This window comes from Trematomus bernacchii, unplaced genomic scaffold (genome assembly GCF_902827165.1).
Source record: "Trematomus bernacchii unplaced genomic scaffold, fTreBer1.1, whole genome shotgun sequence".
Classification (NCBI taxonomy): domain Eukaryota; kingdom Metazoa; phylum Chordata; class Actinopteri; order Perciformes; family Nototheniidae; genus Trematomus; species Trematomus bernacchii.
The window spans coordinates 3,376,616-3,395,644 of record NW_022987839.1 but is presented as its reverse complement, the minus strand read 5'-3'; the positions used below and the strand labels follow the sequence as shown (position 1 = coordinate 3,395,644).

The 19,029-nt window shown below is 40.6% G+C and overlaps 2 protein-coding genes across 3 annotated transcripts; both read left to right on the top strand.

The window, feature by feature from the left end:
* The first annotated feature begins 171 nt into the window (after positions 1-171).
* Positions 172-5,379, top strand: best4 (bestrophin 4). Its single transcript, XM_034153072.1, has 10 exons — positions 172-196; positions 290-468; positions 555-655; positions 1,519-1,752; positions 2,665-2,819; positions 2,938-3,015; positions 3,219-3,371; positions 3,471-3,551; positions 4,224-4,378; positions 4,965-5,379. Exons 2-10 carry the CDS (start codon positions 317-319, stop codon positions 5,209-5,211), a joined length of 1,356 nt encoding a protein of 451 aa, XP_034008963.1. The 5' UTR covers positions 172-196; positions 290-316; the 3' UTR covers positions 5,212-5,379.
* A 1,042-nt stretch (positions 5,380-6,421) lies between these two features.
* hectd3 (HECT domain containing 3) lies at positions 6,422-18,066 on the top strand. Of its 2 annotated transcripts, none has more exons than XM_034153071.1 (20): positions 6,422-6,529; positions 6,859-7,304; positions 8,748-9,001; positions 9,388-9,523; positions 9,783-9,904; positions 10,734-10,847; positions 10,939-11,021; positions 11,635-11,800; positions 11,968-12,049; positions 12,685-12,867; positions 13,374-13,426; positions 13,529-13,697; positions 14,204-14,317; positions 14,411-14,500; positions 15,984-16,190; positions 16,280-16,409; positions 16,988-17,062; positions 17,212-17,290; positions 17,393-17,464; positions 17,839-18,066. In XM_034153071.1, the coding sequence occupies exons 2-20, from the start codon at positions 6,945-6,947 to the stop codon at positions 17,921-17,923; spliced, it is 2,574 nt and encodes an 857-aa protein (XP_034008962.1). In that variant the 5' UTR covers positions 6,422-6,529; positions 6,859-6,944; the 3' UTR covers positions 17,924-18,066. The 2 variants fall into 2 exon arrangements, with proteins under 2 accessions (XP_034008962.1, XP_034008961.1); XM_034153070.1 differs by having other exon boundaries at positions 11,620-11,800.
* The last annotated feature ends 963 nt before the right edge of the window (positions 18,067-19,029 follow it).

Here is a 19,029-nt window from a genome sequence, read left to right as displayed (position 1 = left end):
AATAAGCCCCTAACATTACCAATCGAGGATAAAACTGCACACTCACTGAGTTACTATAGGTGTGTATCTGCAGGTTCCCAGGTAATAAATTAGTAAAGTTAATTTATGACGACAACAGAGAGGTTTAAATTGAGAGCCAGAGGAAGAGCTCTTCCTCCCAGGACGGCCGCACCAGGTGATTCACCTGCATTCACAGGTGAGACACTGATTTATATTGTATTTTAAAGGGAGATTGTTGTAATATAATGTATACATCATGATTCATGCATCACATATTGATATTTTACAGGATTATTCAGCTGTAACGAACCCAGACATGACTGTTTCTTACACTCTTGAGGTGGCCGACGCTCGATTTGGGGGTTTCTGCAAGCTGCTGCTCAGGTGGAAGGGAAGCATCTACAAGCTGCTCTACAAAGACTTCCTGCTCTTCTGCGGGGTTTATGTGTTCTTCAGTGTGTTTTACAGGTAAATGCACTGATTCCATCTTTTAATTCTGCTGTTTGCTTGGTATGATTAAGTGTTTGCTTCTGGTGTTTTAATTCTCCTCCCAGGTTCCTCCTGTCCCCGAAGCAGCAGGATCTGTTTGAGCGGATCGCCCTTTACTGCGACCAGTTCACCAACACCAACTTCATCCCAGTTCTGTTCGTCCTCGGTGAGTCGGACCTGTCTGTCACATAATCTGAAGATAATTCACCACAGCCTGATATGAAAAGATAAGACACCGAACCCTTGTTTCTCCTTTTTAATCAAGTTGCTCTGAAGTCATTAGATCATTAAAAATGTCCCTTACATAAAAATGCCACAAACTTTTAAATTATTCTTTGAATTAGATATCATTTTCAACCATTTCAGTCCTTAAAGTTACTTTATCAAATAATAATTTTCTATATTTTAATCATTTATAGTTGTTTATAAAATGCTAGTGTTTTTGTTTTATTTTCATTTTAAAATGAAAACTCTGGGATATGTCAATGATTAGCAAACATTTTGATTTTGATGCCTTTTAACATTTTTGTACAGTATCAGATGTAAAAAAAAATCCACTTACTGTGTATTATTATTATTTATAATTTTGACAGTGTTTTTTTTTTACTAAAATCCTTATATACAGTAGTATCAAATTGAATTAAAATGTTGTCCTTTTATTTTAGCTAGGGGGGTTCACAGTCTGGGGTATGTCAATGATTAGCAGCTGATTATGTTAAATTGCATCTTACACATAATACAGCAGCAATGTCCAAAGTATAAAATAAGAAAAAACTACACATGTTGAAGCAAGGGCTGATGTAATATGATGAATAATGTTATGGCAGTGAGATACAAATGTGGTTTTAATGGGTTTCAGAGGGGTGATTTTTGTGTTTATCGATCTAATATTTTGGATTTTATTTTAGACCTATTATAGGAGCTGAGGATGAAGTTCCAAAATAAGAATAAAAGAACAAAAGAACACATGCATTAAAACAGCCGAATTAAAAGAAAATGTCTATTGGATGCATCTCACTGTTTGTGCAGGCTTCTATGTGACCCTGGCCTTCAACAGATGGTGGGGTCAGTACACCAACTTCCCTCTGCCTGACAACCTGATGATGGTGGTCTCTGGAAACGTGCACGGGACGGACGAGAGGGGGCGTCTGCTGCGACGGACCCTCATGAGATACGCCAACTTATCCTCCGTCCTCATCCTGCGCTCCATCAGCACCAGAGTCCTCAAGAGGTTCCCGACCATGGAGCACATCGTGGAGGCCGGTGAGGGATAAAGAGGGGAGGGTACAGGTTACATTTAGTGCAGTATTAAAGTCCTGCTGTTCCTTTGGACCTTTTAGAATCAGCATCAGGTTTATTACCAGGTAGGTGGACACGTACGAGGAATTTGACTTGGTGTCGTGGTGCGTACATAAAAGTAAAACAAGAATTAAAAACACAGATATATAACTATTTTAAGAAAACTATAATAAATAGTAAAGTATAGCAGTATTTACATAGAAATAGAATGGAATAAAATTATATTTCAATTTTTATCTGAAAAACCTGAAGTTTTTATGAATTCATTTGAACAAGAAGGTGTTGCTTGTAGAATGTAAGTTAATAAATATATAACATTATAGTTAACAAGAAGGACCCAGCTGATTTTAAAGTAACAATTTTGAGACAAAGTCACACAAAACCCTAAAGGGATGCTCTTGAATTTGATTAATTGAACTGTTTAAAATGGTCTGTCAAAGCCTAACATACTAAAACAATGTTTAACCTTTAACAATTTAAAAAACAATTGATGTTCAGGTGGGAGAAATAAATGGTGGAACATCTCTGCATGAATACAGACACATGAATATGCATTACATCAGAAGTACATATCTGTGTAAAGAATCCATCCGCTCCCATCTCCAGATGTCTCAAGCTTACATCCCTCTCTCTTTAAATCAGTATTTTGAGTATGTATCTCTCCATTGCCCTGTTTGAACTGGTTCTTAAGTAGGCAAAGTGCCAGATTTAAATTATGTTGATTTATGAGGATGCTTGACATATTTATATCCAAGTCAATAGCAATTCTGAATAAAGCCAAAAACCTAATACATAGTGTCCTTGTTTATGCTGTACTGCTCCTTCATACATGTTCAATACAAAATGTACGCTGTGTACCTTGTGATCTGTGTACAGGATTTATGACGACACACGAGCTGAATAATTTTGAGTCTCTGCACTCGGACTTCAACAAGTACTGGATGCCTCTGACCTGGTTCTCTAACCTGGCGTCCCGAGCGAGGGAGGAGGGGAGGGTGAGAGACGACATCGCTTTGAGACTGCTGATGGACGTGAGTGGGACAAAACCACTCAACGTTTCACACTTGAGGGATGTGTGGAAATGCAGTTTAAAAGTCCCAGTGTCTCAACACGTCCTGTAAATGTAATGATGTGTTTTTAAACCTGCAGGAGCTGAATAAGTACAGAGGAAAATGCAGCCTGCTGTTCCACTACGACTGGATCAGCATCCCTCTGGTCTACACTCAGGTATCATCAGGAGGTCAAAAGTATAAGAAGACAAAACTTCTTATTACTTTATTTGATGTCCTTTATCTTACATTTTAGTCAATTTTCATACAAAATCAATCCAAAATTGTTATATTTTTTCATTTTAATCTACTATTTATCAACTACACGATCTTCTACCACCACATGTAATCTCTGACTTGTTCTTTTTTCCATCCACGCAGGTAGTCACTTTAGCCGTTTACTCTTTTTTTGCCTTCTGTGTGGTTGGACGACAATTCCTGAACCCTGAGAAAGGATACAAGGATCACAAAATAGACTTGTACGTCCCTGTTTTCACTCTGCTGCAGTTCTTCTTCTACGCCGGCTGGCTCAAGGTAACGTGTTTCTCGTTTATCTTGTAGTAAACTGATTTTTGTTTTAATTTTGTTGAGGAATCTGTTGTTGGGATTTCATGACCGGTTTCCTCTCTGCAGGTCGGGGAGCTGATCATCAATCCATTTGGCGAGGATGATGACGACTTCGAAACCAACCAGCTGATCGACAGAAACATTCAGGTTGTCACCTCAAGATACAGAAAATGACCACAAAGAGACAAAACAACTTCAAAGAGACACAGAATGACAGAGATACAGAAAATGACCACTTAGACTGAATACAAAGCTAAAAAAGGCCACAAAGAGGCACCCAATTACCAAAACAAGATTATCACAAAGAGATACAAATGAACTTGAGACATGCTAAACAAGTACAAAGAGATTACATTGACTACAAAAGCGACTTATAATGACCATGGACACTCACTGTAACCACAAACACCCTGGGAATAAAGACAACGACATTCAAGTTTGCTACCTAGAGACATAAATGACCACAAAGAGACACTAAAAGACAACAAATGGACACAAATGTACTACAGACAGAAACACAACAACTCCAAAACACTGACAATGTCCACAAAATAGATACAAAACAGCTACAAAGTGACACAAAAAGACAGCGGAGAGACTCAAAAGTACTACAATGAGAAACAAATGACTACAAAAAGACTGAAAACAACAACAAAAAGAGACCAAACAATAATCTATATGTGTCCTGCTCCAATGTAAAGTAGGGTTTTGAGGCCTTTTGCATGTCTTTGCCTAGGGGCTCATTGTCTCATGATCCACTAATGCATCTGAGGTTTCTCTTCAACATCGACTGCTCACCGCTCACTCTCTCTGCTCCAGGTGTCCATGCTGGCTGTAGACGATATGTACCAGAACCTGGCTCCCATCGAGAAGGACAAGCACTGGGAGCAGAGACATTTCTCCGTCCCTTACACTCTGTCCACGGCAGCAGAGACTCTCACACCCGCCTTCAAAGGATCCACCTTTGACATGAGGTCAACTCATTTTAACTTTTGCAATGCTTTTTGTTGCTGCTGCACAGACCAGTAACATTAAAGGTCAAAATCCACTTTTTCATGTCTCTTCTACATCAACATGTGTCCCCTCTGTGGAAAGAGATTCTGAACGTTTCAGGAACTAAGATTCTCTCTCTTTTTGTCCTGATCCATTTATATAAAAACCTGTCTGAAAATGAGCTGATCAGATTTTGGCCACTTTGTGATGTCATAACGATGTTTTGGCTTGCGTAACCATTAGCCAATCAGCAACCAAGATAACCCCCCCCCCCCCCCCCTATCACCTGAATCTCCTCCTAGAGCACCATTGTGTTCTTTTTAACCAAATATCTCTCAGAGGGGCGTGGGGAGGGGCTCCTTATTTTCATCTAAAGTAACAGACAGAGAATCAGCACTTTGGAAACAGGGCTGAAACAGAGGGGATTATGGGATGCTGCAATGATCTGTTTGGTGTTTGGAGCCAAACACTTCAGAGACATGTTTGTATATATCTGAGACCTATAATATATTGATGAAAAACAGTATAATAGGGGACCGTTAAAACTCAAATGTTTGCTATTTGCAGGATGAGTGCGGAGGATCTGGAGATTCATTTACCTCTGAAGGGCTCTCAGGGTGAGGGTCGGGAGGGTTTTCTACTGAGAGGTAAAGGAATCCTTCGCGGCTGCAGCCTTCCATCTCTGCTGGATGGGGCGTCACTCCCACATGAGGAGGAAGAGGAGGATGCTTCTCCTGAGGAAAATATCATCAACATCAACCAGAAAGAACAAGAAATGTCATTGCTTAAAGTTGCAGTGGAACACAATTACTGAAAATGATTGGGACCCTTGAACACATTGTGCGTTTTTGAACCAGAAATGTTCTCTTATTGTTGAAACAATCTGTGAAATAACACATAATAGTATACTATAATAAAAGTACTATGTGTGCATTTGAAACATTAATGTGATTATTCAGTGTGACTTCCCCTCTCATTTATGAAAATAAATGTATCAAACATATTTTCGTTTTTTTACCAACTATACATGTCCTAAAAACACAATGCAGTTCCCTTCAAAACACAAGATATATAGACTCTATATTGTAAACAGCATGCATTATAAAGACTACAGTCTGTAGGCAAGGGTCAAATAAATAGTATTTTTTCTTTAGTTAAAGTAGTAATGTAAGGTCTTAATGTACAAACTCCATGCCAATAAAAGCATGTTTAAGAACGGTTCCCTCGACAAAAAAGCGATGAGATTTCTCCATAGGATTTTGGAAAATAGCTCGAAATAAGATCTGTGGGAAACGAACCTGTTAGATAAATGCACGTTTTGTTCAGCCGGATAATATCCACATGTCTACCCTACTTTTATAATTTTCGACTATTATGATCTCTCACTATGACCCATAAATAAAACGGCGACTGGACGACCTGCCGGGGAACGGGAAACTTACAAGCCCCGATATCCAGAATGAGATACTGCAAAGTGCTGCTCCTTTACTCATCACAAATACATTTGTGTTTATAACAGTCACAGATTGCACCGATCTAATCGAGGGTCTTAAGGAAAACTACACTACATTGAGGAAAACAGAAGCTGACTTCATTAAACTTGTGACACTGACGGATGATGATGAAAAAACACGACATCCTTAAGTGGGACGTCACTGGGTCGCGAAAGAGGAGGTTGCCAGGAAAGTTTGGCGATTCGCAAAGTGAATCTACCCTGGGCAAAGCCTCCCCTGTAACCTCCCTCATTAAATATCCTTGCGTCAGCGTCTCACGTGTTGGGCGCGCTCTCTTCTGACCATCATTTGGAAGTACAACTTCCTACAGGTTCAACCTCCACCGTTTGGCTGCGGCTGCAGCTGGACCCTTCTCGCAGTGTCTCTGCAATTGTTTTCCGGTCCACTCCAACCGCTCTGTATGCAGCCGTTTTATTTGTCCCCTTTTTCAAAGCCTCCAAATCTCTTTATACATCCATGATTCACCATCCGCGGTGAGACTTTTATTTTGAAATACACACGACGGAAATCGCAGAGGGTCAAAAGTCTCTGATGCGCTTCTTCCGCGTTGAGAAATCCAAAGAAGTCAGATTAGAACGACAGACGAGTTTCACTTATAAATATAAATCGGCAGAAAGGGTACGTCAGTGTTAATTTTAGATACCACCTTGTCTTTAATGTCATTACATCTCTCTCATTAACTCTAAAATAAACGTGTTGTTGTTGATAACGGCTGTCGTTAACGTCTCAGAATACATTTACCTAGCTAGCATGCTAACGTTAGCTCTTATAAGGAGCCGAGACTTTCTCCCTGTTTGCGGACTTTGGTCACTAATTAGAGGATAATATAACCTTTATACTCCTGTGGAAGAGAGACAACAATCTAATTACATTACAGGATGTGGCTGCTGTTCACTGAATGCTCTGTGTAACGAGAATATTCTGTGTTGTTGGCTTTGTTTTGACAGAAACATCAGGAAAGTGGTATAATGTCAGCTGTGGGCCCCCTGCTGAGCTGCTGACTGTCACCTCCAGCTTCATCCTCATCTTCATCATGTCTGTGGGCGACAACCCTCACCTGCTGCTGGGCAGGATCCGCTTCCTGAACCGCTGCATCGAGTGCTTCAAGAGGAGCGAGGCGGTGCCGCAGTGTCTGTGTTTTGTTCCCAGAGAAGTCTGCTACAAGATCTGCAAGGATTCATCCTCCTCTTCCTCCGGACCATCCACAGGAGGAACTTCAGGAGGAGTCTCCACGGTGGGGAAGACGCTCGTGCCCGTGTTTGACAGCCCACACCAGACCCCAAACATCAAGAAGCTATGCAAGTACTACATAGAGCCAAAGAAAGGGACCTGCATCCGGACCACAGGGGAGGAGTTCTGCAACAGCCAGGGTCTGTGGGTGAAAATCAGCAAGGTACGTTTAGTTCCCCCCTTGCAGGTTACTGTATTAGTGTTTTATTAGTAGGCTGACTTATTAAATAAAGAGGCAAGCACATGTGTAAAAAAACGAATATATATAGAAAAGGATTATAAAGGAAAGTAGACATAACATTGAACTACCACCCAGTAATCTACTTCAACTATTCTAATTCTGCCTCAAGAGCTGTCATAACTACTTTACTTTAACTACTACATTATATTAATTTACTTTTCAACAGATGGGTGTCTTTTAGTACTAATATTCAGGATTTTCATCTTTGTAAACGCATCATTTTGTTGTCTATCAGAATCATATGAAGTCCCAAGTTCGATTCACGTACCAGGAATTTGCTTTAGTTCATACATAAACAGATTAATAGAAATACAAATGGGAAAACAAGAGCCAATATTGTGAAAAACAACATTATAAAAAAGAATTTGCAATGTGAACAAGGAACATAAATACATATATTTAAAAAATAAGTGGTGGGTCTGTTTAGTTTTAGAATGTGGTGTGAAGTTAATAACAAAGGCTTTATTCAGAGAGAGTTGCAGTTTGACTGTTTCGGATATATTTTGTTAAATGGTCAATAGGGCTGCACGATTTGGGGAAATAATCTAATTGCGATTTTTTTCTGACAGATATTGCGATTCGATTTGCGATATTTGTTTTTAAGCGACCCAACTGAAGTTTATTGTAAAATGCGGCCATATCTCCGGCTAGGAAGGTCGTATCAAAGTGCTCCCGTCTCTAGCACCCCCGCAGCCCGAGCTACGAGTGAAAGAACTAAACTTACATGAAACTTCTGTTGGGTTGCTTTAAAGTCAAGCTTCAGTTTAAGACTCACCCTGTAATAGATAACATGTGATGGAGCATTACTAACCTGACTCAGATGGTTTCACCAAACCATCTAGGAAAGCTGCATTGGAAGCCATTTGGAAAGGGCAGGCACTTTCAAAAATACTTGGCAGATGATTGGATCAATCTGTCTATCACCTTCTATCATGGGCCACTTCTGATTGGTTAACAATGGCTGGTACATGTGGAGCACAGCACTTCTGATTGGTGTGGATGAATGACACACAAGAAGAACAAAAAAAGAAAGTTTAAAAAAAAATTGCAGGCTTTGCGATTTGACAATCGCATCATTTCAAATTTCGATTTAAAATCGATTAATCGTTCAGCCCTAATGGACAACAAGAAGAACTACATTGATGTAGATCTTAACAATTTTTCTTTTACAGATGCAAACAAAGAGTCGGACCTTTTACAAAAGATAAAACTCAGATACTTGAGTGGCATTTTACGACTCTTAAATGTACCAGAAACAAACTGTTCCCCCTTCTTACAGTTGTATCAGCTGTTTATTACATTTGGATGACTTTCTATGTGGTCTGAAAACACATGTTGACATAACTTGTCCCCGTCTGTCTCCAGGAGCAGCTGGAGGAGCACCGTCCGGGCCAGGAGCTGGAGGAGGGCTGGATCCTGGTGTGCAAACACACGGAGGGGGGGGACAGGCTGGTGCCGGTGGAGTCTCCGGAGACCATCAGCCGACAGCAGCAGCTCTTCGGATACGACCACAAGCCCTGCAACCGCTGGGAGCAGGTGGTGGGGGTGGAGAACGCCCTGCACATCGGCTCCAAGCCCAAGATCGCCGAGTGTGATGATTCTGCCGTCCAGAAGCTGAGGTGAGCATGTTTGTGTTGAGTAGGGCTGCACAATTAATCAATATTTTATCCAAATCGCAGTATGGACTGTTGCAATATTCAAATCGCAGGAACCACAATATTTGTCAAATGTTTTAAGTATTGTCGAGCTGCAAAGATATCCTAACCTACAAATATGATTCTACACACGCAAGAAATCATATTTAAAAATATGTCTTAATGCTGAAAAAATTAATCAACCCCAGAATCATATCCCAAGTGCAAAATCATCCTAAATTATCGCTGTTAGTTCTTTTTTTTCCAAATCTTTGCAGCCCTAGACTTGAGTCAGATCAGAGAATCCCTGTTTGTGATTATACAGATACAGATTTTCATATTAAGCTTATTTTCCCCTTCAAATCTTTAAGGTTTGTTCCTCCCACCTGGTCATACGAGTGTGACGAGGACCTGGTGCACTACTTCTACGACCACATAGGGAAGGAGGATGAGAACCTGGGCAGTGTGAAGCAGTGCGTCACCAGCATCGATGTTTCTTCATGTTCGGTGAGAGTTTTTGGTGGTGTGTATTAAATGTACAAAAGTTTGTAGGTTCTTGAGATGTATGTCTTGAATTTCATATGAAATGCATATGAAAATTGGTCTGGTTGTTTCTGTCTGCTTTTCACCTCGATGATGACGCATTTTTGTCAGACATTATTCATAATATACTACTTTTAACTGAGTCCCTGTTAAAAAAATATGTAATTAAGAGTCAGCCGGCGAAGGTATTTTCTCATAGATATACCTTGTTATTTGCTGACAGGAGGATCCCAGCGGGGGGGCGAGCTACCTGACGGACGGCGACCCTGAGACGTTCTGGGAGAGCGACGGCATGCAGGGCCAGCACTGGATCCGCCTGCACATGAGGAGAGGCACCGTGGTGAAGTGAGGGAGCTGCTGGTCTTCAGCTGCGTCATACATTGTGTCACAGCTTCCTTCCTGAATATCATAAGCCACTTTAGACGCGTTTAAAACACACACTATCTCTCAAGTTCTTAAAGGTCACCTATTATGCAAAATCCACTTGTTCATGTCTTTTCTACATCAACATGTGTCCCCTCTGTGTAAAGAGACTCTGAAAGTTTCAGGAACAAAGATTCTCTCTCTTTTTGTCCTGATCCATTTATATAAAAACATGTCTGAAAATGAGCTGATCAGATTTTGGCCACTTTATGATGTCATAACGATTGTTTGGCTTGTTTAACCATTAGCCAATCACCAACCAAGGTAACCCCCCCCCCCCCCCACCTTATCACCTGAATCTCCTCCTAGAGCACCATTGTGTTCTTTTTAACCAAATATCTCTCAGAGGTATTATTATTATTATCTAAAGTAACAGACAGAGAATCAGCACTTTTGAAACAGGGCTGAAACAGAGGGGATTATGGGATGCTGCAATGATCTGTTTAGTGTTTGGAGCAAAACACTTCAGAGACATGTTTTGTATATATCTGAGACCTATAATATATTGATGAAAAACAGTATAATAGGGGACCTTTAAAGACAGTTGTAATGACTTGACATTTTACACGTTGTAATCTAATCTCTGAACTTTTTAATAGGAGTTTCATGATGTCAGCTACATGTTTCACATTGTATTTTTAGGATTTACAGGATTAAATTCCTGGTCATTCATCTATGATGTATTTTAAGCTCATCTCAAATGAATTCTTCTTGTGGACATGCCTTTATTGTATATCATGTGCTTTTCCAGTAAGCTGATATTGACGGTGGACTCCACAGATGATAACTACATGCCCAAAAGAGTCACAGTGTACGGAGGAGAGGGAGACAACCTGAAGAAGCTCAGTGACGTCACCATAGACGAGTGAGCCTCTTCAACAATATATATTTGTCAACATATTTCCCAAAAAACGTTCATAATAATAATTGTTATATATATATATATTTTCCTCCAGCAACCTGATTGGAGAGGTGTGTGTGCTGGAGGATATGACGGCTCACCTGCCTGTGATTGAGGTTCGGATTGAGGAATGTAGAGGTAAGGCTTTTGAACAGGCTTCTCTGTAAAGTCAAATGAACAATAATTCAATATAGCGTGGATTAGAGCAGCGGTTCCCAACCTTTTTTCAACTCAGTTCGCGGCCCACATTCAACCATAAACAATACGGAGGCTAAATAAAGTTCTGATTGGTCAATTCAGAACATGTGACACGTTGTAAATCCAGTAGAACAGACCGTTGTCAAGGACTGTAATGACCGTTGCTAAGGAGGATCAAGAAATAGAAAGGAAGGGAGGTTGAAATTTAAAAAAAATCTTAATAATGAAAATGTTTCCAAACAAATCATAATGTCTTGCAAATGATTTGGCGGCCCACTTGCAATGCCTTGGCCAACAGGTTGGAAACCGCTGGATTAGAGGGAACAAGTGAAAATCAATCATCTTATTTTCAATTAAATAAATACAGGTAAGTTAATAATTCCAATTAAATGTCTATACTATTATGGCCAGGCCTGGTTAAGTCCCATATCTATATGAAATTGATCAGTAGACCCTGTTATTATGTATTTGTGTCTTTTTTTCCAGGTTTTGAAGACATCAAAAGATTCTAAAGTGTTTTTGTGAACCTTAAATAAAGTTTCTGATCCTGCAGATGAGGGCATAGATGTCCGGATCCGAGGCTTGAAGATTAAATCGTCCTGTGAGAGAGACCTGGGTCTGAACGCAGATGTTTTCCAGTCCTCCAACCTGGTGCGCTACCCCCGCCTGCAGGGCAACACGCCCGACGTCCTGTACCGCAGAGCACTCGTCATACAGAGGTACACTTGTACATGTTCATCCCCAAAATGAGCTGTGTTTTGCAATACATTTACTCCAACGTGGTTTAAATGTTAGAAATTAAAAGTCAGATGCAATGCTTTGACAGGTCCTCCGATTTCTAAGCATGAAGCATTTCTCAATGTTGTTGTTGTGTCCTCTCTCTCAGGTTCATCTGTCTGCTGGACAGCGTGCTCCCACACCTGGTTCCCGCCTGGGATTACAGTCTGGGAACTTTCAACCAGATCAAAGTGAGTCTTTGTGAAGCTTTTAATATATGCCAGACAAACACTGAATAATAATTAAGCCCAAAGTAGCTGCTCTTACTGGTAAAGGGCTTTTGTTTAATTGCAGTGAAACAGCATTTTGAAAGAGTTTGGAGATTAAGTAATAAATGTTTTATTGAATATCCTCATGCACTTCTTATTAGCACTTATCATTATTCTCTCCATATACAGTACGCTGTATACAATAAGCAACATGTTATTCCTTCAGTGCCCCTGTGACCAACAGGTTAACATCTGTTGTCTAATCTTTGTTTTGTTATTATTATATTAATCATTATAATATGTCAGTCTCAAGGTGACTTCCTTATTAAATAAATGGTATTCATAGGAACATTTGTTTGAAAAAGGCTGTTACGGTAGTGTTAAACAGTGCATAACAGATATTATAGTTTGTGTTACCATGCTCTTTTGACAATATCTACAAGTTCTATAAATATTTTTAGTTGATGTTGGACACTAATATTAAATATCTCTCCACAACCACTAGCTGATACATCTTGTAAAAGCTTTATTTGTTCATTCTGATAATGTCCCAATTTCTCAGTGCATCTCTACTTAATAAAATAACTCTGAAATGTCTTTCTCCTGCGCTCCTGTAGAGCATAAAGCAGTTCCTGCTGTTGTCCAAGCGGCGCTCGGCGCTCATCACTCAGTGCCTGAAGGACTCGGAGACCAGCAAGCCCAACTTCATGCCCCGACTCTACATCAACCGCCGGCTGGCCATGGAGCACCGAGACAACCCCTCTCTGGACCCCAGCTGCAAGAACGCTGTGCTCAATCAGGTACTCGCACTATATGGAAAGGAACTAAGTACATGTACTCAAGTACTGGACTTGGGTACACTTTTAAATGTTCAAAGTGTTTTTAAATGCCATTTTATAATATGTTTCTCTTAATGTATTTCATTTTCAAGCACTTTGAATTGCCTTGTGTTGAAAGTTGCTTTAGAAATAAACTTGCCTTGACTTCTTAAAGTACTTGACTATTTCTATTTGGTGTTAGTTTATACTTCCAGTAATTAATAAGCCCTACTTTTAGTTGCTTCAACATTAAAGCGACACCTAAATGAATCGTTCAATAGTTATAATCCAATGAATTGTTCTAATATGGGCTTTTCTGCATAATGAGTCATTGAAGTTTTGGTACGTTTGTGTGCTAATACTGAACCATAAAACATCTTTGGGGGGGATTATGGTTTGAGGAAATATTATTCAGTTTGTCTGTCTGTCTCTGAAAATCATAAAGCAATAGTAACAGCTCCCATAATGCATCATTGTTCTCCTTGCAGGTGTATGAAGGCCTCAAGCCATCTGACAAATTTGAGAAGACTTTGGATTACAGGTGTGTATTTGTAGCCTTTCATCTTGCTTTTTACCTGAATTTGACTGAATCACAAGACCATTGAGATCTGAATCCACCGCCTCTCTCCTCTGTGTTTGCCAGATGGCCGGCGCGGTACGACCAGTGGTGGGAGTGTAAGTTCATCGCCGAGGGGATCATCGATCAGGGAGGAGGGTTTCGGGACAGCCTGGCTGACATGTCGGAGGAACTCTGTCCCAGCTCAGCCGAGTGCGCCATGCCGCTGCCCTTCTTCAGTCGCACGTCCAACCAGGTAACACCTCACCCTCACCAGCTACAGAAAATACAAATGTTACCAAAGTATAATTGTTACAGGAATCATACTAGGATGGGAATCACCAGGCTTCCCACAATACGATAATATCGCGATACTTAAGCCACGATACAACAGTATTGCGATTCTACGATATGCTAAATATTGCAATACGATATATTCATATATATATATATATATATATATTTATCCGCTGACTCCATCTTTGTTTTGACCAACTTCCTGCCCATGGCTATGACCACACAAGAAAAAGCTCAGCACCATCTAGTGGATTGAAAAAGCAATTGTTACCAAAAACTTTAATTTGGATTTGCAATATGAATAGTTTATATAATAAAATATCGATACTCGGCGTCCGTGTATCGATACAATATCGCCACGCAAAGTATCGCGATACTATGCTGTATGGATTATTTCCCCCACCCCTAACTAATACTGAATACAAATAAATCAACACTTGTTTTTCTTCACCTGCTGCTCCTCAGGGCTCCTTAGAAGCCAGAGATTACTACGTCCCCAACCCGTCCTGTAGAGAGTTCAACAAGTACGAGTGGATCGGCCAGCTGATGGGAGCGGCCCTCAGAGGAAAAGACTTCCTGGTGAGTGCGGTTTACTCTCCATAAACTGTATGTCAATAAAGTAAGAATAAAAGTATGCTCAGAGTTGATTTCCTTCTGTGTGTGACCCCCCAGGTGTTGGCGCTGCCCGGGCTCGTGTGGAAGCAGCTGACCGGAGAGGCAGTCAGCTGGAACAAAGACTTCCCCGCTGTAGACTCTGTGCTGGTGAGGACTTTAAAATGATTTCACCTGATCACATTGAATGTCAAACGTAGGCTCTGCAGACTGAGTTGTGCAGCACTGGTAGGAGAGAGATTGATATTTGATCTATATTTTATAGACTCGATTTTGAGATTGTTGAGTCTTACACGTCTTGGGAATCAATTATTGACATTAATAAATCAAATAAAAATACAGATATGCTTAGTAAAAAGCCAGCAGCGTGTTTTTGTCTAAGAATTCTGGCCGCGTTCAGATTGACAGATCCCAGATCTCATTGAGTTCAAATCTATTTCCGAACCAGTCTTCATCTTTTTGCTGACACGTGTCTCTAAACATCAAACAGAAAAGCTCATAAACAAGGTTGAAAGTAATGTTAATAACTCAGCAAAAATGTTCTATATGAAATTTACAACAAACACTTTTCAAAGAAGGAAGTATCCATTAGACAGGCAGGGGAGTGCATTTACGTAGACACGTTGTTGCCTCCTTATCTCTGTTCCTTATATCTTATCCTACATTTTCATCCTAGTCTAGAGGGAAAGCGTTCTCGCACGCCTTTTCATCTCTGTTTCTTACTATATTCTTCCTACCCCGTTTACTTTGAACTATTCTAGGAGGGTGTATTTACGTAGACTCGTTGGGCCTTTCCTCTTGTACTTGTTTTTGCTCCCTATTTCTGTTATTTATTTTCTTTAACTTAATCTAGGAGAGTGCATTTATTTAGGTAGGTGCCTCTCTACTTCCTACTTTCTATTTTCAATTTTTTTGTTTAGTGTTTCACCCCTTCTCCCTTGAACTAGTTTAGGAGAGTGCATGTACGTAGACACGTTGTGCTTCTCTGCGTATACTATTTACTTTCTTTATCTTTGGGGAGTGCAATTACGTCAAGGTTAGACACGTTGTGCCTCTTCACTGTTGTCCCTCTTCACTGGTGTCCCCTGTCCCCTTTTCATAATTTCCACCCTATTCTAAGGGGAAGCATTTACGCAATGTGGTGCCTTTTCATTTCAGTTTCTTTCTTTGTATTTCTTCACCTCTTTTCTCGTTTAATATTTTAGGAGAGTGCATGTACGTAGACACGTTGTGCCTCTCTTCCTCTGTTTCTTACTTTTCTTTTCATACCCCTGTTTCTCAGACCTATCCTAAGGGAGCTGACACGTTGTGCCTCTTCACTTTTACTTTCTAAGGGTCAAAGTTCATATGGCGAGGGATTCCTTTGAGCGATATGCGCCGGCCCGTGCCTTACCTTGGACTTCTAATAGAACTGCTCGGGTCTTGATAGATTGAGTGGGGAAGTTCAGGAGATATATGCTGGTATCTTACCCATTCCTTGCACTTAGCGTTAAAATCCCATACTTTATGCTACACCCTTTTTAATCTTTCCTCTCTGCATTAAATGATAACGAATACACAGTCGTGTCTCATGTAGCCACTAATCCGGATTTTTCTAGCCACTGTCTCAAGTTACTTGTGGGTTTGTGTCTAGGTGAACCTGCTGGACGCCATGGAGAACATGGACCAGGAGACGTATGAGTTCAGGTTTGGGGAGGAGCTGGTTTACACCACCCTGCTGAGCGACGGCCAGATGGTGGAGCTCATCCCCGGCGGCAGTAATGTTGCCGTTGGTTACGAGGAACGCAGCGAGTTTGTCCGCCTGGTGCAGAAAGCTCGACTGGAGGAGAGCAGGCAGCAGGTGGGACTGCCTTTCTTCACACTGCTAGTTGTTCCAAAGCTAAATCCCTGAAGTGTGTGTGCCTGATGGTGTGTGTGTGTGTGTTTCAGATCGCAGCCGTGCAGGCGGGGCTGCTGAAGGTCGTTCCTCAGGCCGTGCTGGACATGCTCACCTGGCAGGAAGTGGAGAAGAAAGTGTGCGGAGACCCTGAGATCACTGTGGAAGCCCTGAAACGACTCAGTGAGTGTTCAGTGACACCGTCCGTTTAGTGCCATGCTAGAAACCATCGACGAGTATTATAATAGTATCATAACTTGAGTGATTTATACAATTTTAATCTAACGCCATCATCCAATACTTCCCATCAGCCTCAGCTCTAGTTGTGCTTAGTGATAACTTGCTGATCTTAGCACGCTTATATGCCTGCTAAACATCAGAATGCTAACAAGCTCAAAAAGACACATCTTAAGAATAATTGTTGTTTACTGCAAATTCTGTCTAAAAATGTAATGAAGTTAAAAAAACATTGTGATTTCTAAGATTGGAAAACATGTGATAGTAACATCACAACTGTCAAAAGGGATGTTAACAAGCAAAGCAGATTATTTAAACAACTTTATTAGGAGGTTAATCCAAAGAGAAAGTTATTAAAACTAGCTATGTATCAGAATTATTCTTTTAGAAGAATCAACGTACAATCATCTATGAATTTTTTTTTTAGAACGGCTGAAGATGTTTGATTGTGGATCATCTTCGAACAAACACTGCCAAAAAGAACTAATTATAATACATTCATTTTGTTTCTTTCTCCCCACCAGCACGCTATGAGGACCTGGAAATGAGTGACGTCAGAGTGCAGTACTTATGGGACGCACTGACGAGCTTCACCAATGGTCAGTTTGCTGTTCATTCTTCCATATTTTACAGAGCATATCTACTGTATTCAACATCTTGTGATATCAACTAGTGTTATGATGCATTTGTTACGCTGAAAAAATACAAATTTAAACACTCTGACTGACTTTTTAAAATCTGTTTTCAGAGGATCGCAGCAGGTTTCTGAGGTTTGTAACCGGTAGAAGTCGTCTTCCTGCGCCGATCTACGTCTTTCCTGATAAAGGGTGAGTGCATCCCCAAAAATGTAATTATAGATTTCAAAAACGGATCTTTAAGAACGTTACAATAGAGGAATATGGTATTAATATCTCTGTTTTCTCATTTAGCATGGAAACAACTGATGCACTTCCACGCTCGTCCACTTGTTCCAGCACTCTGTATTTACCCAACTACCCAAGGTACGCTGATATGTGTTTTGTTCCTGCTAAATCTGTTACTGTACAGTTGTGTTTACTGTGCACTTGTTTGTGGCGCTATAGCAGGACACTACGTTAAACACCAGCTGTGAGCTCATTTCTTCTTTAAAATAAAATTGGTTGCACAAAAAACCCTTAAAGTCTTCTTCTTGGGGGTTTCCTTCAAATGTTCACTTGTGCATTCAAAGGTTTTGTCTTTGTCTATAGTTAGTGAATCCCTTAAAGTTAGTTTAATCTGTGAACTTGGTGTTTTGTGCAACTGGTCAGAGCTTTTATGAATGAAAACATATTTTTATTGACACTAATGTTCCTTTTTTCAATCCCATCCTTTTTCTCTGCTGTTGTTGTGCCTGCAGTGCAAAGGTTTGTGAGGAGAAGCTGCGTTACGCTGCTTATAACTGCGTGGCCATCGACACCGACATGAGCCCCTGGGAAGAGTGATCGTCTCCTGCTGCTTACCTGAACAAACACTTTTCAAATCACTGATGAATGAAGAAAAATCACGCCAATTGTATCCACATATCGACACAACTGCCAATTAATCATAGCTGTATATAATAAAGAACTCTATGGAAACAATGAAATGACTTTTTATTATTTCTTGAATTAAACATTAAACGAATGGATGTGTTTGAAGTTGCTATAAGATGTTGTGGCGGGCTTGAAAAGTTATATGAGGGCAACGTTTGGATGAGTATTGTTCTGCAACTGAAACAGGACTAAGGATATGATGAGAATATTTGCATTTTCAGAGCTCACAGTTTTTTTTGTTGTTAATACTGCTTCCAGTTCTACACATTTTGGATGCCTATTTATACAAAAATAAAGCAGAAAATAATGCCTTTTGCCCGTCAGTCAATCGCTTATCTTGACTGACGTCATAGTTGTAACACCAAGTACTTTTCCCACAGTAGTTCATGAGAGCTCTTTTAGTTCTGATGAACTAAAGCAGATCGCGTTCACACCAAAATGAGTTCCTGGGGGTGGATTAGGCAAATGAGCCGCTGACGTCACTTCTTCTTCTTCTGCTTTGGGTTTACTGGCAGGCCGCAAACAACTTCACGGCGAGTACAGTAGGTGGCGGTATGCACCTTAAAGTTGCAATCCGCCAAAAAACCGAGAGAAGAAGAAGAAAAAAAAAAAACTTCCGCTTCCGCTGTATGCTTCTGTTTACCTTCCGACCTCAGTCAGACACGGGGTGTTTCTCAATCGCGAGTACGCTTGCTTGGTAGCACATGTCTGCCGAGCATCTTGCTTCAGAAGCGAGTCAAGAATACTTCCTGGCATTCGGAAAACGAAGAGTGGAACAGGCTAGCAAGTGTGCAGGTGTGCGTCATATGAGAGGCCCCGCCTTACATCTTTCGCCACAGATTTGGGGAAATTGGTCCGTGCGCAAAGCATTGTGGGGATTTTAAGGCCGCGAAGTCTACTCATGTGCAGACTCGATATTTCTCCAAACGGAGTACGCCGGGCTCGGTAGATTTCCAAGTATACTAGAGATTGGAACAGTACTTCGGCGGCACTCGATGACGTAGTATGCTTGAAAT